Source organism: Bubalus bubalis, chromosome 14 (genome assembly GCF_019923935.1).
Source record: "Bubalus bubalis isolate 160015118507 breed Murrah chromosome 14, NDDB_SH_1, whole genome shotgun sequence".
NCBI lineage: Eukaryota > Metazoa > Chordata > Mammalia > Artiodactyla > Bovidae > Bubalus > Bubalus bubalis.
Genome location: NC_059170.1, coordinates 29,840,551 through 29,853,159, shown reverse-complemented (window position 1 = coordinate 29,853,159; position 12,609 = coordinate 29,840,551). Strand labels below are relative to the sequence as shown.

At 58.7% G+C, this 12,609-nt stretch overlaps 1 protein-coding gene across 3 annotated transcripts; it reads right to left on the bottom strand.

The window, feature by feature from the left end:
• Positions 1–13: 13 nt before the first annotated feature.
• TCEA2 (transcription elongation factor A2) lies at positions 14–7,488 on the bottom strand. Of its 3 annotated transcripts, none has more exons than XM_044927438.1 (10): positions 7,243–7,488; positions 4,398–4,460; positions 3,983–4,088; positions 3,173–3,263; positions 2,020–2,150; positions 1,751–1,822; positions 1,256–1,410; positions 1,041–1,184; positions 395–466; positions 14–210 (listed from the first exon to the last, which is right to left on the bottom strand). In XM_044927438.1, the coding sequence occupies exons 1-10, from the start codon at positions 7,480–7,482 to the stop codon at positions 202–204; spliced, it is 1,083 nt and encodes a 360-aa protein (XP_044783373.1). In that variant the 5' UTR covers positions 7,483–7,488; the 3' UTR covers positions 14–201. The 3 variants fall into 3 exon arrangements, with proteins under 3 accessions (XP_044783373.1, XP_025119698.2, XP_006045516.2); XM_025263913.2 differs by having other exon boundaries at positions 1,041–1,187; positions 7,243–7,486; XM_006045454.3 differs by having other exon boundaries at positions 1,041–1,187; positions 1,751–1,807; positions 7,243–7,484.
• Positions 7,489–12,609: the final 5,121 nt, after the last annotated feature.

The following is a 12,609-nucleotide window of genomic DNA, read 5'->3' as shown; positions in this document are numbered from 1 at the left end:
AGGGACAAAACGGTGGCAAAAAGAAACATTTAATGATTTGAGGGGAAAGGTGCACTGCAGGTAGGACAGGGGGCAGGGTGTGCTGCCTTCTGAGGGCAGGTTTCCAAGAAGCTGTGTCTGTATCTGTCAGCAGAGGACGGGGAAAGGGCACTGGCCAGCACTGGCCATGGCCCAAGGCTGCAGGCACACGTGCACAAGGGCTCAGCAGAACTGCAAGAAACAGACAAGAGGCAGCATCCATGTGGCCTGCAGGACCCCAGAGGGCAGGAGGCAGGGCTAGGGTCTCCATCCACCACCTTCACAGCTCCCAAGAGACTGGCCGGCATGGCCATCCCCGAATTCACACTTCAGACAACCACCTCCAAAGAACAGGACGGCCTGGGCTCACCCCTACCTTCCAGCGGTTCCCACACTCATTGCAGACAACGAAGGTGGTCATGGGCTCATCAGAGCTGCGGGTCTGCACCTGTGGGGAGGGCCGTGATGGCGGGGTACCCAGCCCCAGGGCCTCAGTTACTGGCAGCTGGAGGGCCCTGGGAGCAGGACTTCCCCTGGAGTCACAACCTGGGGAGCACCCCCTACATCCTCAGGCAGCACTGGCCTCATGACACCTTGGCCCTCTTGGATGACCTGGGCTGAGCCTACCCAGCGACCCCAACCTTGGAGCCACCCCAACTGCTTTCTGCTTACAGGGCCCCCTGACATCTCTTGGGGCCCCATCAGTGTCTACCTCCATGACTCAGTGTATTCCCACTGCCACTACCGGGCATCCATCCTCCTGCCAGCAGCAACACAGTTGGGCCAGGCCCCCCCAACTTTAGTGACTCAGAGCACACTATACCCACCACTGAAGGCTGCTTACTGGGGACCTGGGCAAGGAGGAGGCCCTAAAGGTGAAGGCAGCTTCCAGCCCCGTCAGAGGCTGAAGTCAGACCCGAACCTCAGCATCTCTCACATAGCACACCCCATGTGCGTCCATGCAAGTGGGACCCAGCTGTCAGCAAGGGCAGGGCAGGGCCCCAGAGGCCACCAGCGCTTACCTGCGTGTAGGTGCAGTTCTTCTTTCTGCACTTGCCGCAGGTAAACAGGTCCGTCTGTGTGCCACCTGTGCGTGCCATCTGGTGCTCACGGATGGCCTCCTTGGTCATGGCCTTGCGGATCTCCTTCAGCTCATCGCTAGCCATCTCCTAGGGCGAGGGGCACATGCTTAGTCCGCAGCCCCCAGGGCAGCCCCCTGCGCCCCCGGTAGGCTCACCTCTGAGGTCATGACAGCAATCTGCTGGGGCGTGATGGCGCCACACAGCACCTTGCGCCGCAGGCCGGGGTTCTTGGCATCCTTTAGGTTGGAGAGGCGGCTCCGCACGCGGTTCTTGTACTTCATGTCTGTGTTTCCCACGTCCCGGAAGATACGTGCAGGTGTTTAAGGACCTGTCCCAAAGCCAAGGCCCTGCCCTCCAACCCGTCCCTGGGCTATTGAGGGCCTCTCTGTGGGGACCGTGTCAGAAAAGCCAGCAACACGGGGTCCGGACACTGACACATTCCTGGCTGAGGCCCAACTGCAGGTGCAGGGTCTGGGACCCAAGTCCACTGCAGGCGCGGTCAGACTCCATAGGGTCTAGGAGGGCCCCCGACTGCCCAACTCCCTGTCAAGGGGACCAAGCAGTGGCTGCCAAGGGAACGGGGCCTGGTTAACCCTGCAACCCCCAGAAACTGCAGCCCACCCAGCGCCCAGCCCCCATACAAAGGATATATTCTTCGATCTGGCCCGCCAGGCACTCGCAGTCTGCACCAATGGCCACGTGGTCATCTGTAAGAAAGAGCCCTGACAAGCTCTAAGAAAGAGCCCTGCCAGCTCTAACCCCCACGCCTCAACCTGTGTGGGATCCCCACCCCCAAGGGCAGCAGCAACCAGCTGGATTCAGGCCTCTGCAGGCAGGCAGGGCCCAGGCCTGGAAATGGAGTGTGTGTCAGGAGCCAGGACCCTGAGGTGTGCTGTGTGGCCCCAACCCAAGCACTCACGGTCTGTCTGCAGAGCAGCGGTCAGCATCTCACGACACTTGGTTCGCACAGCGTCACAGGTGACTGGCACCGGGGGAAACGTGGTGATCCTTGGTGTTGAGGGCATCCTGGGCAGCTCTGGCCTCTTGCGGCTGGAGAGAGGCCCACTCGGGCCACATGCACCCCCATGAGATGTGGTCCCCAGAAAAGCCAACGTCACAGCCACGATGCCCCCAGACCTCGTCTGCTCCACTCTGACAGCAGCCCACAACCCTGCCCATCTGCAGTCAGCTCCAGCGTGTCCATGCAGTCCAGCCAGAGGCAGTGAGGCTCACTGGGTGGGGCACAATCCCAGATGGGGTCTCTGCCTCAGGGAGGCCTGGAACATGGGGCCACAGTGCCCGATGCAGACTGCCAGGTCGGGGCTAGGGGTCACCCAAAACCTGGTACCACTACACAGGCAGCCCCACCCCTTGCAGGTCTGGGCACCCCCTGTGTCCAGCCAGCCCTCCTCTCACACCCCTGGATCTCGTGACCCCATGATCTCCATGGAAGTCAGTGGAAGCAGGCAGCTTCCTGAAAGAAAAACATGTGCAGGTGGGCGGATGAGCCCACGTCTCTACAAGGCCATGCCATGGATTCAGGGTCAGCTTTTCCTGGCCCTTGGCCACTGCTGCCCAGTGAAGTCAAGAGCACAGCTGCCTCTCAGCCACAGCCATCACCAGGGCGGCAGAGAGGCCTCATGGCTCCAGAACCTGCATCACGCCACAGGCTGGGGCACCCCCAGGGAAGGAGGGACCAGCATCAACAGACACCAGGCCAAGGGGGATATCCAGAGCTGGCCAGTGAGAACCACCCCTGGACTGGGCCTGGAGCTGGGGATGAGAGCAGCAGGCTCCCCCAGGCCTGCTCAGGGTGTGTGTCAGCCGTGTGCAGCCAGGCAGACTCAGCCTCCCCTCAGATGCTCGGGGCTGAAAAGACCCAGAGGAATCTCTAGGGGGTCAGTGTGCAGCAAGAGGCTAACCCCAGGGAGAGTCCCTTCCAAGGAGCGGGAAGGACCAATGTGTTTTAGGGACCTCAGCTCCCCCACCCCAGGGCTCCCAGAACTCAGCACCTTGGTCTGCCGAGAAAGCGGGGCCATGGAGGGGAGGCATGTGCCTTCTGGACGCGCTACCTGGGGTCCTGGGCCTCGGAGGCCTCCTTGGAGGACGACGTGGGCAGAGACCCGCCCCTCCTCCGCTCCCTTGCTTTGGCGTCTGAAGCATCTACAGGTGCCAGGAAAGAAGGAAGGGCTGGCCGGGAGAAGGCAGACCAGGAGGGCAGCGCAGGGCCAGCGAGGGGGGCAGACCACCACCAAGGCACAGCCCCAGCCCTCGGACCCTGCCTCCAACCCCAGCTTCCTACTGAAGACCAGGGTCCTCTCTCCCCGGCCAATGAAGGTCCTGGAAAGGTCTCCTGAGTACAGAAACTCTCCATAGAGTGACAGCTCCCAGAGATGGAGCCCAGGACATGCAGCTCTCTTTCCTGAGGGTTTGGACAGAGCCCAGGAGGAGCTGGGAAGGTAGGGGCACCTCGGGGTCCAGTGGTGGCATCCCAGTCACCCCACAGCCCCACTTCCTCTGAATGGCTGCAGACCACCCCCCATCCTCCTCTTAACCCCATGTCCTTCCTACCTGTTCCTCCTCCATCTCCCCTCCAAGCTCTCCTGCCTCAGGTCCGGGGCTGCCCCCTGGCTGCCCTGACACTTTTCCCCACGTGACCTCCCCCAGCTCCCCCTCAGGTTCCCCCTCCAGGGCTCAGAGCAGTCCCCCTCCACCTCTCCCCTCCCTCCTCATGGGGCCCCTCTCCTCCTGGTGCTTCCTAGACTGGTCACTTCCTGCTCCAGGACAGCACAGCTGGCGCCCTACCCAATGCTGCCCAGCGAGGGGCCAGAGTCTTGGGTGCCCCTTGCCCCCGAACTCAGCCCAGGCTGCTTGACCCGTACCCAGGAGCTTCTTCCAGGACTTGATGAGGGACTTGGCTAGTGTGACGACCTCCTCGTCCGAGCTCTGCTTCCGCAGGGCATTGACGGACATGCCAACACGGGTGGACTGCAAGGCAAGTGGCCAGGCTGGGGGCAGCGGGCAAACCCTCCCCACAGACCCATGGTGACTCCCACAGGGCAAGGCTGGGGACCAGTAAGGGGAGGGGGCGCCGTTCCTGAGGGTGACCATTCCATTTGCACGAGTCTCAGTGAGAAACACCGTCAGTTTCTCTTGAATGCCCATTCCTATCTCATGGAGCAACAGAGAAAGGCAGGGACCGTTTCCTCAGGGACAGGGATTCATGCCAACCGAAAGCAGGGCGGGGGCAGGAAGCCCTGCCAGGTGCTGGGAGCTGGGGGGCTCGTGGGGCCCTACCTGCAGCAGATGCAGTGTGACAGGCATGGCCTTCAGCTCCCGCAGCAGGTCCATGGCTCCCTCCTGGAAGAAGGGAGGACCCACATAAATGACTCTCAGCTCTCGGTGGGCGAGCCCCCCTCATCCTACACATGAGGGTTGGGGGAACAAACACAGGCAGTGACAATTTGGACACCCACCTGGGTCAGATGCCCCGGGAATGCAGGCATGATATAGGAAGCGGCTTTGCACTTAATCCCAACCCACCACCGCAGGGCCAACAGGGGAAAGGGCCACAGCCCTCCCTGGCAGGGGCACCATACCAGGAAGAAACACAGCCCTGAGAAGTGCCCACTCCTGCCTGGTCCCATGTCCTCCACCCATGTAACTCTGGCAGCCTCTCCTCAGCGCCCCTTGCTGAGGCCAAGACCTCAGGGGCCTCTGCTCTCCTCACATGAACCCCCACACCCTACTCACTCCCTCCAGCCGTGTCACCTCACCTGGCCCAACAGAGCCCTGTCTCCCTTCTCTGACCAGCACTCTCGCCCACGTCTGCTTCCTCCAAGCCACACACACACACACACACACACGAGCCACATGACGCCACGCAGCTCCCTGGGGCCCTTCAGGACCTCTGGCCCTTCTCCTCCCACCACCAGCAACACACCTGCCCCCATCTCCTCGTAGAGCTCTGCTGAAACCACAGCTCTGTAGCGACGGGGAGGTCTTGCACCACCCCACCCGCTCTGGGCTTTGCCTTCCTCCACAGAAACCTCAGGGAACCCACCAGTGAGGTTTCACGTGTGTGTGTCTGAGGACATGGGGGAGGCAGCCACCCAAGGCAGCCTAGCTGTGGGAGAGGCACAACCTGCCCCTCCCCAGACTGGATAGCATCTCTGCTCAGGCTGCAGCCTCCCCCTCATCACCCCTGGCAAGTCCTGCCCCTCGGGCTGCAGAGTCCAGCCCTATGGTAAGCTCCTCACAGGGGACAAACGGTCACCAGAGACAAGGGCACAGCGCAACTCAGCAATCATCTTCCCCAAAATGGAGCCCCAGGCTGCAGGATACCAGCTTTCTGATGCCTCCGGACCAGGGAGGCATAAAACAGGATTCCCAGTCATGGCCCCCTACTCCCCAAGGGGACTTGAAGGCACTGGGACCCACCAGAAGTCTCTGCCAGCTCTCACTCACCGGTCCATGGTGCCTCAAACCTCCTCACGCCCTTCCCAGTCCATACCTGTCCCCCCTCCTCATTTGCCCCTGGGCTTCCATCCACGCGGTGTTCCACCTAGGTATCCCCTCCCCTAGCCCTGCCTGGCCCCACTCAGTCCTCCTTGGGTCCCATGACCCATCTCTGCCCCTACCTGGGGGGCATTTGTTTTGTCTCCTCTGGGGAAAGCAACTTTTTTCTCTTGGCATCTCTGGAAACAGCCATAGACGTTCCCACACCCCTGCTCTGGGCTGCCCACTGCCTCCCAGGGGTGTGAACATGGTGCAGGGTTTGGGGACGAGGCAGTGCTGTTGCTGTTGCTTGATGGATGAATGACAGCATGGGGACCAGCCCCCTCCACCGCCTGGGTGGAGAACCCTGTCCAAAGACCAACTCAACCATGCTCAGCCCAAAAGCCAGCCCCAAACCACCAGTGAAGGCACACAGCCCTGGGGTGGTTGGGCAGGCATCTTAAGCTCCAAGCTGAACCTCCCCCACAACTCCCACCACCACTCGCCCACCCCAGGAGCTGAGTCTGGGGAGAGAGCACGTTTTGTTTATTGAGCCTCTCTAGGAGCAGCAGGACCCCCTCCACCCCTCGAGGCAGGTACCACTGAGCAAAGATGCTTCCTGTGAGGGTACGCAGGTCACCTAGGCCCAAAACTGAGAAGGGCCTGGAACTGGAGGCCCAATTCTAGGCCCTCTGAGCCCCAGCTCAGTCTTTCCCAAAGATTCACTGGCCTAGGGACAACGGAGGACCAGCCCCACAGCGAGCATGGCTGGCTGGAGTCCGCAGCCCCGGGATTCCCAGGGCAGGCTCAGGGCCTCCAAGGGCTCTTTCCCGAGGTGCCTACGCATTTACCCATTCCCCAGGAGCTGCTGGCTGAGCCATGGCTATGGAAGGGAAAGAATTTATTAGGGCAACCTGGTTCTTGGGTGACTGAACAGACAAGGAAAAAAAAGGCCTTCCCACCCAAGAAAGCCCTCTGGCCGGCTGGCTGAAGAAATGAGACGTCGGGGCCTCCGCAGCCCCAGACCAGGCAGAGGTAGGGGAGGCGCCACAGCTCCAGGGAACAAGGGTTCCAATCTCACACTCCAAACTCTTGAAGGCGGAGAAAGGATGTGGGAGACCTAAGGTGGGACAGAGGGCTCTGAGTCGGGGTGGGCCTTGGCAGGGAGTTCTGGGGGACTCCGAGGATGCCTAGGATGGGCAGGAGGAAGGCCAAGGCGGCGGGCGGCCAGTCAGGGCTGTACAGGCCCGGACTTCAGCGAGGCCTGGAGGGGCGGGGCAGAGGAGGGTCTCCGCCAGCCCGGCCTCCCAAGGGGGTCTGGAGTGAGGGGTGGAAGCGGGCGAATCCCAGGCCTGCGGGGTCTCAGCCTGACAGTTGGGGTCTGAGTCCAAACCGGGTGGTTCCCGGGACAAGGTCCAGGTCGGATCGCGGCCTCTGCCGTGGGTGCGAGGTGAAGGGTAGGGCTGGCCCAGGACGGGGGTCTCGGCCTCTGGCGGGGGTCTCCCCGCGTCCTGAGAGTCTCTGCCAGGGCGGAGCCTCGTCCTGCCCTTCGAATGGTCACCGCGACCCTGACGGGGGCTCGGCAGGCTCGGCGGGGGCTCGGCGGGGCGGGGGTCCCGGGGTCCTGACGGCCCGCGCCCCTCACCGCGCTCTTCTTGGTCACCATCTTGTCCAGCCTCCGGGCGATCCGCGCTATCTCCTCCTCCTTGCCCATCATCGCCTTGGGGGCAGGGCCCCCAGTGCCCGCCGTGCCAGCCTCAGCCTCCCGGCCCGGACCCCGGCCCCGGCAGCCGCAGCCTCCCGCACCCTCCGCAGTAGACGCAGCCCCGCCACGGGCGGGAGACCCTCCGTTCAAACCCCCGGCCCCCGCGACGCCGCGCTGCATATTGGGACATGTAGTTCCCGCTCCCGCCCACCCTGCACGAGCCCGCCCCGCTCCCGACCACAACTCCCAGGAGCCAGGTAGGCGCGCAAGGCATCCTGGGAAGTGTAGTTCTGACCCGGGCCGCCGCCCAAGGCCTGCACACGCGCTGGCCGGTTAGTCGGCGGAGGGCGCTGCGGCAGCACGGGACCCGGCCGTGCATAGGGGCCGCAGCGCCGAACGCTGCACTTCCCTCCGGACACCGCGCGGGGGCGACCCGAGTCCGACTGCAAGAGGCCGCTAAGGCACGCTGGGGTCGGTCCCCTCTCCCCACCCCTTGAGCCCTCCTTCGCCACCTTCTTCAGTCCAGGGGGCCGCTGCCCGACCCCAGTCCTGCGCGGAACCCCTGAGCGCTCTGGCCGGAATTGTGGTCTCGGGGACCCTGGAGGCCTCAGTCACTCAGTCACTTTAGTCGCTCAGTCCTGTCCGACTCTTTGCGACCCCATGGACTGCAGCACGGCAGGCCTCCCTGTCCATCACCAACTCCGGGAGTTTACTCAAACTCATGTCCATTGAGTCGCTGATGCCATCCAACCATGTCATCCTCTGTCGTCCCCTTCTCCCGCCTTCAATCTTTCCCAGCATCAGGGTCTTTTCAGATGAGTCAGTTCTTTGCATCAGGTGGCCAAAGTATTGGAATTTCAGTTTCAGCATCAGTCCTTCCAATGAATATTCAGGACTGATTTCCTTTAGGATGGACTGGTTGGATCTCCTTGCAGTCAAGGGACTCTCAAGAGTCTTCTCCAACATCACAGTTCAAAAGCATCAATTCTTCAGTGCTCAGCTTTCTTTAAAGTCCAACTCTCACATCCATACATCACTACTGGAAAAACCATAGCTTTGACTAGACGGACCTTTGTTGGCAAAGTAATGTCTCTGCTTTTTAATATGCTGTCTAGGTTGGTCCTAACTTTTCTTTCAAGTAGCAAGCATCTTTTAATTTCATGGCTATAGTCACCATCTGCAATGATTTTGGAGCCCAAAAAACTAAAGTCTATCACTGTTTCCACTCTTTCCCCATCTATTTGCCATGAAGTGATGGAACCAGATGCCATGATCTTAAGTTTCCTGAATGTTGAGTTTTAAGCCAACTTTTTCACACTCTTTTTTCACTTTCATCAAGAGGCTCTTTAGTTCTTCACTTTCTGCCATAAGGGTGGTGTCATCTGCATATCTGAGGTTATTGACATTTCTCCCAGCAATCTTCATTCCAGCTTGTGCTTCATCCAGCCCAGCATTTCTCATGATGCACTCTGTATATAAGTTAAATAAGCAGGGTGACAATATACAGCCTTGACAAACTCCTTTTCCTATTTGGAACCAGTCTGTTGTTCCATGTCCAGTTCTAACTGTTGCTTCCTGACCTGCATACAGATTTCTCAAGAGGCAGGTCAGGTGGTCTGGTGTTCCCATCTCTTTCAGAATTTTCCACAGTTTGTTGTGATCCACGCGGTCAAAGGCTTTGGCATAATCAATAAAGCAGAAATAGATGTTTTATGGAACTCTCTTGCTTTTTTGATGATCCAGAGGATGTTGGCAATTTGATCTCTGGTTCCTCTACCTTTTCTAAATCCAGCTTGAACATCTGGAAGTTCACAGTTCAGGAACTGGTGAAGCCTGGCTTGGAGAATTTTGAGTATTACTTTACTAGAGTGTGAGATGAGTGCAGTTTTGCGGTAGTTTGAGCATTCTTGATGTTGAAGCTGAAACTCCAATAGGCCACCTGCTGTGAAGAACTGACTCATTTGAAAAGACCCTGGTGCTGGGAAAGACTGAGGGTGAGAGGAGAAGGGGACGACAGAGGATGAGATGGTTGGATGGCATCAGCGGCTCAATGGACATGAGTTTGAGTAAACTCTAGGATGTGGACAGGGAGGCCTGGCATGCTGCGGTTCATGGGGTCACAGAGTCAGACACGACTGAGCGACTGAACTCAACTGAACTAAACTTGAGCATTCTTTGGCACTGCCTTTCTTTGGGATTGGAATGAAAACTGACTTTTCCAGTCCTGTAGCCACTGCTGAGTTTTCCAAATTTGCTGGCATATTGAATGCAGCACTTTCACAGCATCATCTTTTAGGATTTGAAATAGCTCAACTGCAATTCCATCACCTCCACTAGCTTTGTAGTGATGCTTCCTAAGGCCCACTTGACTTCACATTCCAGGGTGTCCGGGTTAGGTGAGTGATCATACCATTGTGATTATCTGGGTTATGAAGATCTTTTTTGCATAGTTCTTCTGTGTATTCTTGCCATCTCTTCTTAATATCTGCTGCTTCTGTTGGGTCCATACCATTTCTATCCTTTATTGAGCCCAACTTTGCATGAAATGTTCCCTTGGTATTTCTAATTTTCTTGAAGAGATCTCTATTCTTTCCCATTCTATTGTTTTCCTGTATTTCTTTGCACTGATCACTGAGGAAGGCTTTCTTATCTCTCCTTGCTATTCTTTGGAACTCTGCATTCAAATGAGTATAACTTTTCTTTTCTCCTTTGCTTTTCGCTTCTCTTCCTTTCACAGCTATTTGTAAGGCCTCCTCAGACAGCCATTTTGCTTAATCCCCAGCACTTTGTCTTGGTTTATCCTGGGGAGAAATCAGATGGGGTCTAGCCTCGAGGCTGGCTCCCTAACAGTGATGGCCCAGACCCTGCCCCAACTGGTGCCTCCACTAAGGTTGAGTCACTGTCTGGCATGGACCCTTCTTGACAGCACAGGTGATGCTTCTGAGAGGCCTTTCTTGATCCTCTCCTTCTGACTCTAGTGTTAGGGACCAGAAGCAGTTTGTCGGACATATATCTGCAGTGCTTTGCTGTATGCTGACCATATGGGTTGACACTCTCTCCCCTGTGCTCCAGGCTTGTCAGAAGCCATGGCTGAGCTCAGCATCTCCAGAGGCAGGGCCCTACCCACATCTTCAAGGTCCCTGGCACTTTCCTAACCCCATCCAGTGCCGGGGTTTAAGTGAGGGAGGCTTCCAATGTGTGGCTGGGTTGGACGTTTTAAGCCACAAAGACTCAAGCATGACCTCTGAGCTGGTTAAGAAGGAAAAGCCTTGCCCCTTATCCCCAAGGGTGGGTGGAGCCTGGGGGGTTTGTCCCCTGTCCTCAAATGGCAGAGGCACAGGCCTCCCAGCCAGCCCGGTGGACACTGAACTTTGGGCACCCCAAGGAGGGCAGGGATTTGAGGGATTGGGGGCTGTATTACAGGGGTTTGGAGTTTGTCCCCCAGCCAGTGACCATATACAAGCTGCTAAAAGGGGCAGGGGTGACCACAAGTCAGGGGCCAGCTAGGGGGATGGGGGAGATGGAAACAGGGCAGGTCTGTGAGCTGAGGAGGGAGACTGGGCCAGGTGGGAGGGAATAGGACAGGGTCTCAACCTGGGAGTCAGAGACCATCCCCTGGCAGGAAAGAAACCCCATAGGAAAGCCTCCCAGTCGCCTCTACATTGCTCTTCAAGGGATGCATACTGTCCCTTCAGTTATGAATGAAGCCATGAACATATCACAGCAGGGCCAGGACTGACCACAGCACAGACTAGAGCCCCTTCATGTCTCAGCCATTGTGCTGATGCCCCCAGCATCCTGCCACGATCTCTGCTGCCCTGCGCTGCACCAATAAAGAAGCGCTTGGGTTCTATATCCCACAGTTTAGAAAATAATTTTCTGTCTTTCAGTGTAATTGTTTCCATGGCAACCTGGGCTCTTACTTTGGGACAGGAAGGCAAGAGGGGGCTGTCAGCTGAGCACAAGGGCCCTGCCCTAGCCCAGCCAGGAGGAAAACCCACCTCGGGCCTTCCTCCTCCTCCCTCTGGCAAGGACCACAGAGACAGCTCATGAGGAGCCAGGCATGGCTCAGAGGCTCTTGACTGAGGCCACCAAGGCTGCGGATGAACAGAGACCAAGACACCAGCTATCAGGAGGTGTGGGAGGAGGGAGGGTGATTGGGAAGAGTGGACAGGCAAGTGGGGGTGGGTGACGGGAGGCGGGGGCTTCCCAGCTGGACCTGGGGACTACAGCCCTTTGCCCCGTGACGGGAGCCCTGAACCCTGACAAGGTGCAGTCCCATATGGAAGCCACCGCCACAGGGGCGGAGTGTGACGCCATGCAGGGTCCAGGCCCGGTGTCCGGTCTTGTGGCCTGCAGGCCCCAAGCAGAGGCCTCTGGGTGGCGGGAGCGAGCCACAGATGGCCTGTGGGCCAGGCCCCTCCACCCCCACCCCTGCCAGGCCAGGAGGTCCAATTGGTTCTGGCCACAACCATGAAGCAGCCCAGGTGAGATTGTGGTTAGTCCTGGAGAGAGACCCTCATGTGTGGATTCTGGGGGTGAGTCCCACTCTGGCCAGGGCTCAAGCTGGAGTAGTATTGACTGAATAACCCCCAAACCCCTGACTCTCCATCCTAGAAGTTCCTGGTCCTCTCATGAGTTCATGACCTCCAGAACCTTTCTCAGGACAGTCACCATCCACCCAAGACCCCTTGGACCCTACTGAATCTTGGGAACTTCCTCCTCCAAGGAATTTACCCCAGCAAGCTGCCTGGGCCCCCAGATCCTCCCCCCCTCCAACCCCCGCCAGAAACCTGTGCCTGCAGGGTGACCTCAGGACCGTGAAGTGAACCTGGCTATACCCACAGCAGGGTGCTCACTGGGGCTCCAGACCCCACATCCTTTTTGCTGTATCTGGGGTACTGGCACACAACCCAAGTCACGCAAGGGTTGTGTCCCACCTTGCAGGGGTCTTCCACACTTGGCCCCTTTATGGTGAGAGATTCATGGGTCTGCCCACAAGGGCCCTACTCTGTGGGGAGCCTGGCCTGTCCCAGGGGCTCTCTGTGGGCAGATGCAGCCCTGACAGCGGCCTGGGGACACCCCAACAACACTTCAAGGTCCATCCCACACAGACAGGCTGCACTATTGGCCCAGAGGCCTGTCCCTCCCCCATCCTCAGACCACGGAAACATCGGAAGCTCAGGCCATTTATTTTTCTATTTGTGTCCCCACGCTTGCCTGCCCAGAGCTGGCCATGACCCCCGCAGGTCGAATCCTGCTTCCCTTCTGGCTGGGGCAGGGGCCTCGGTGGGAAGCCCAGTGCTG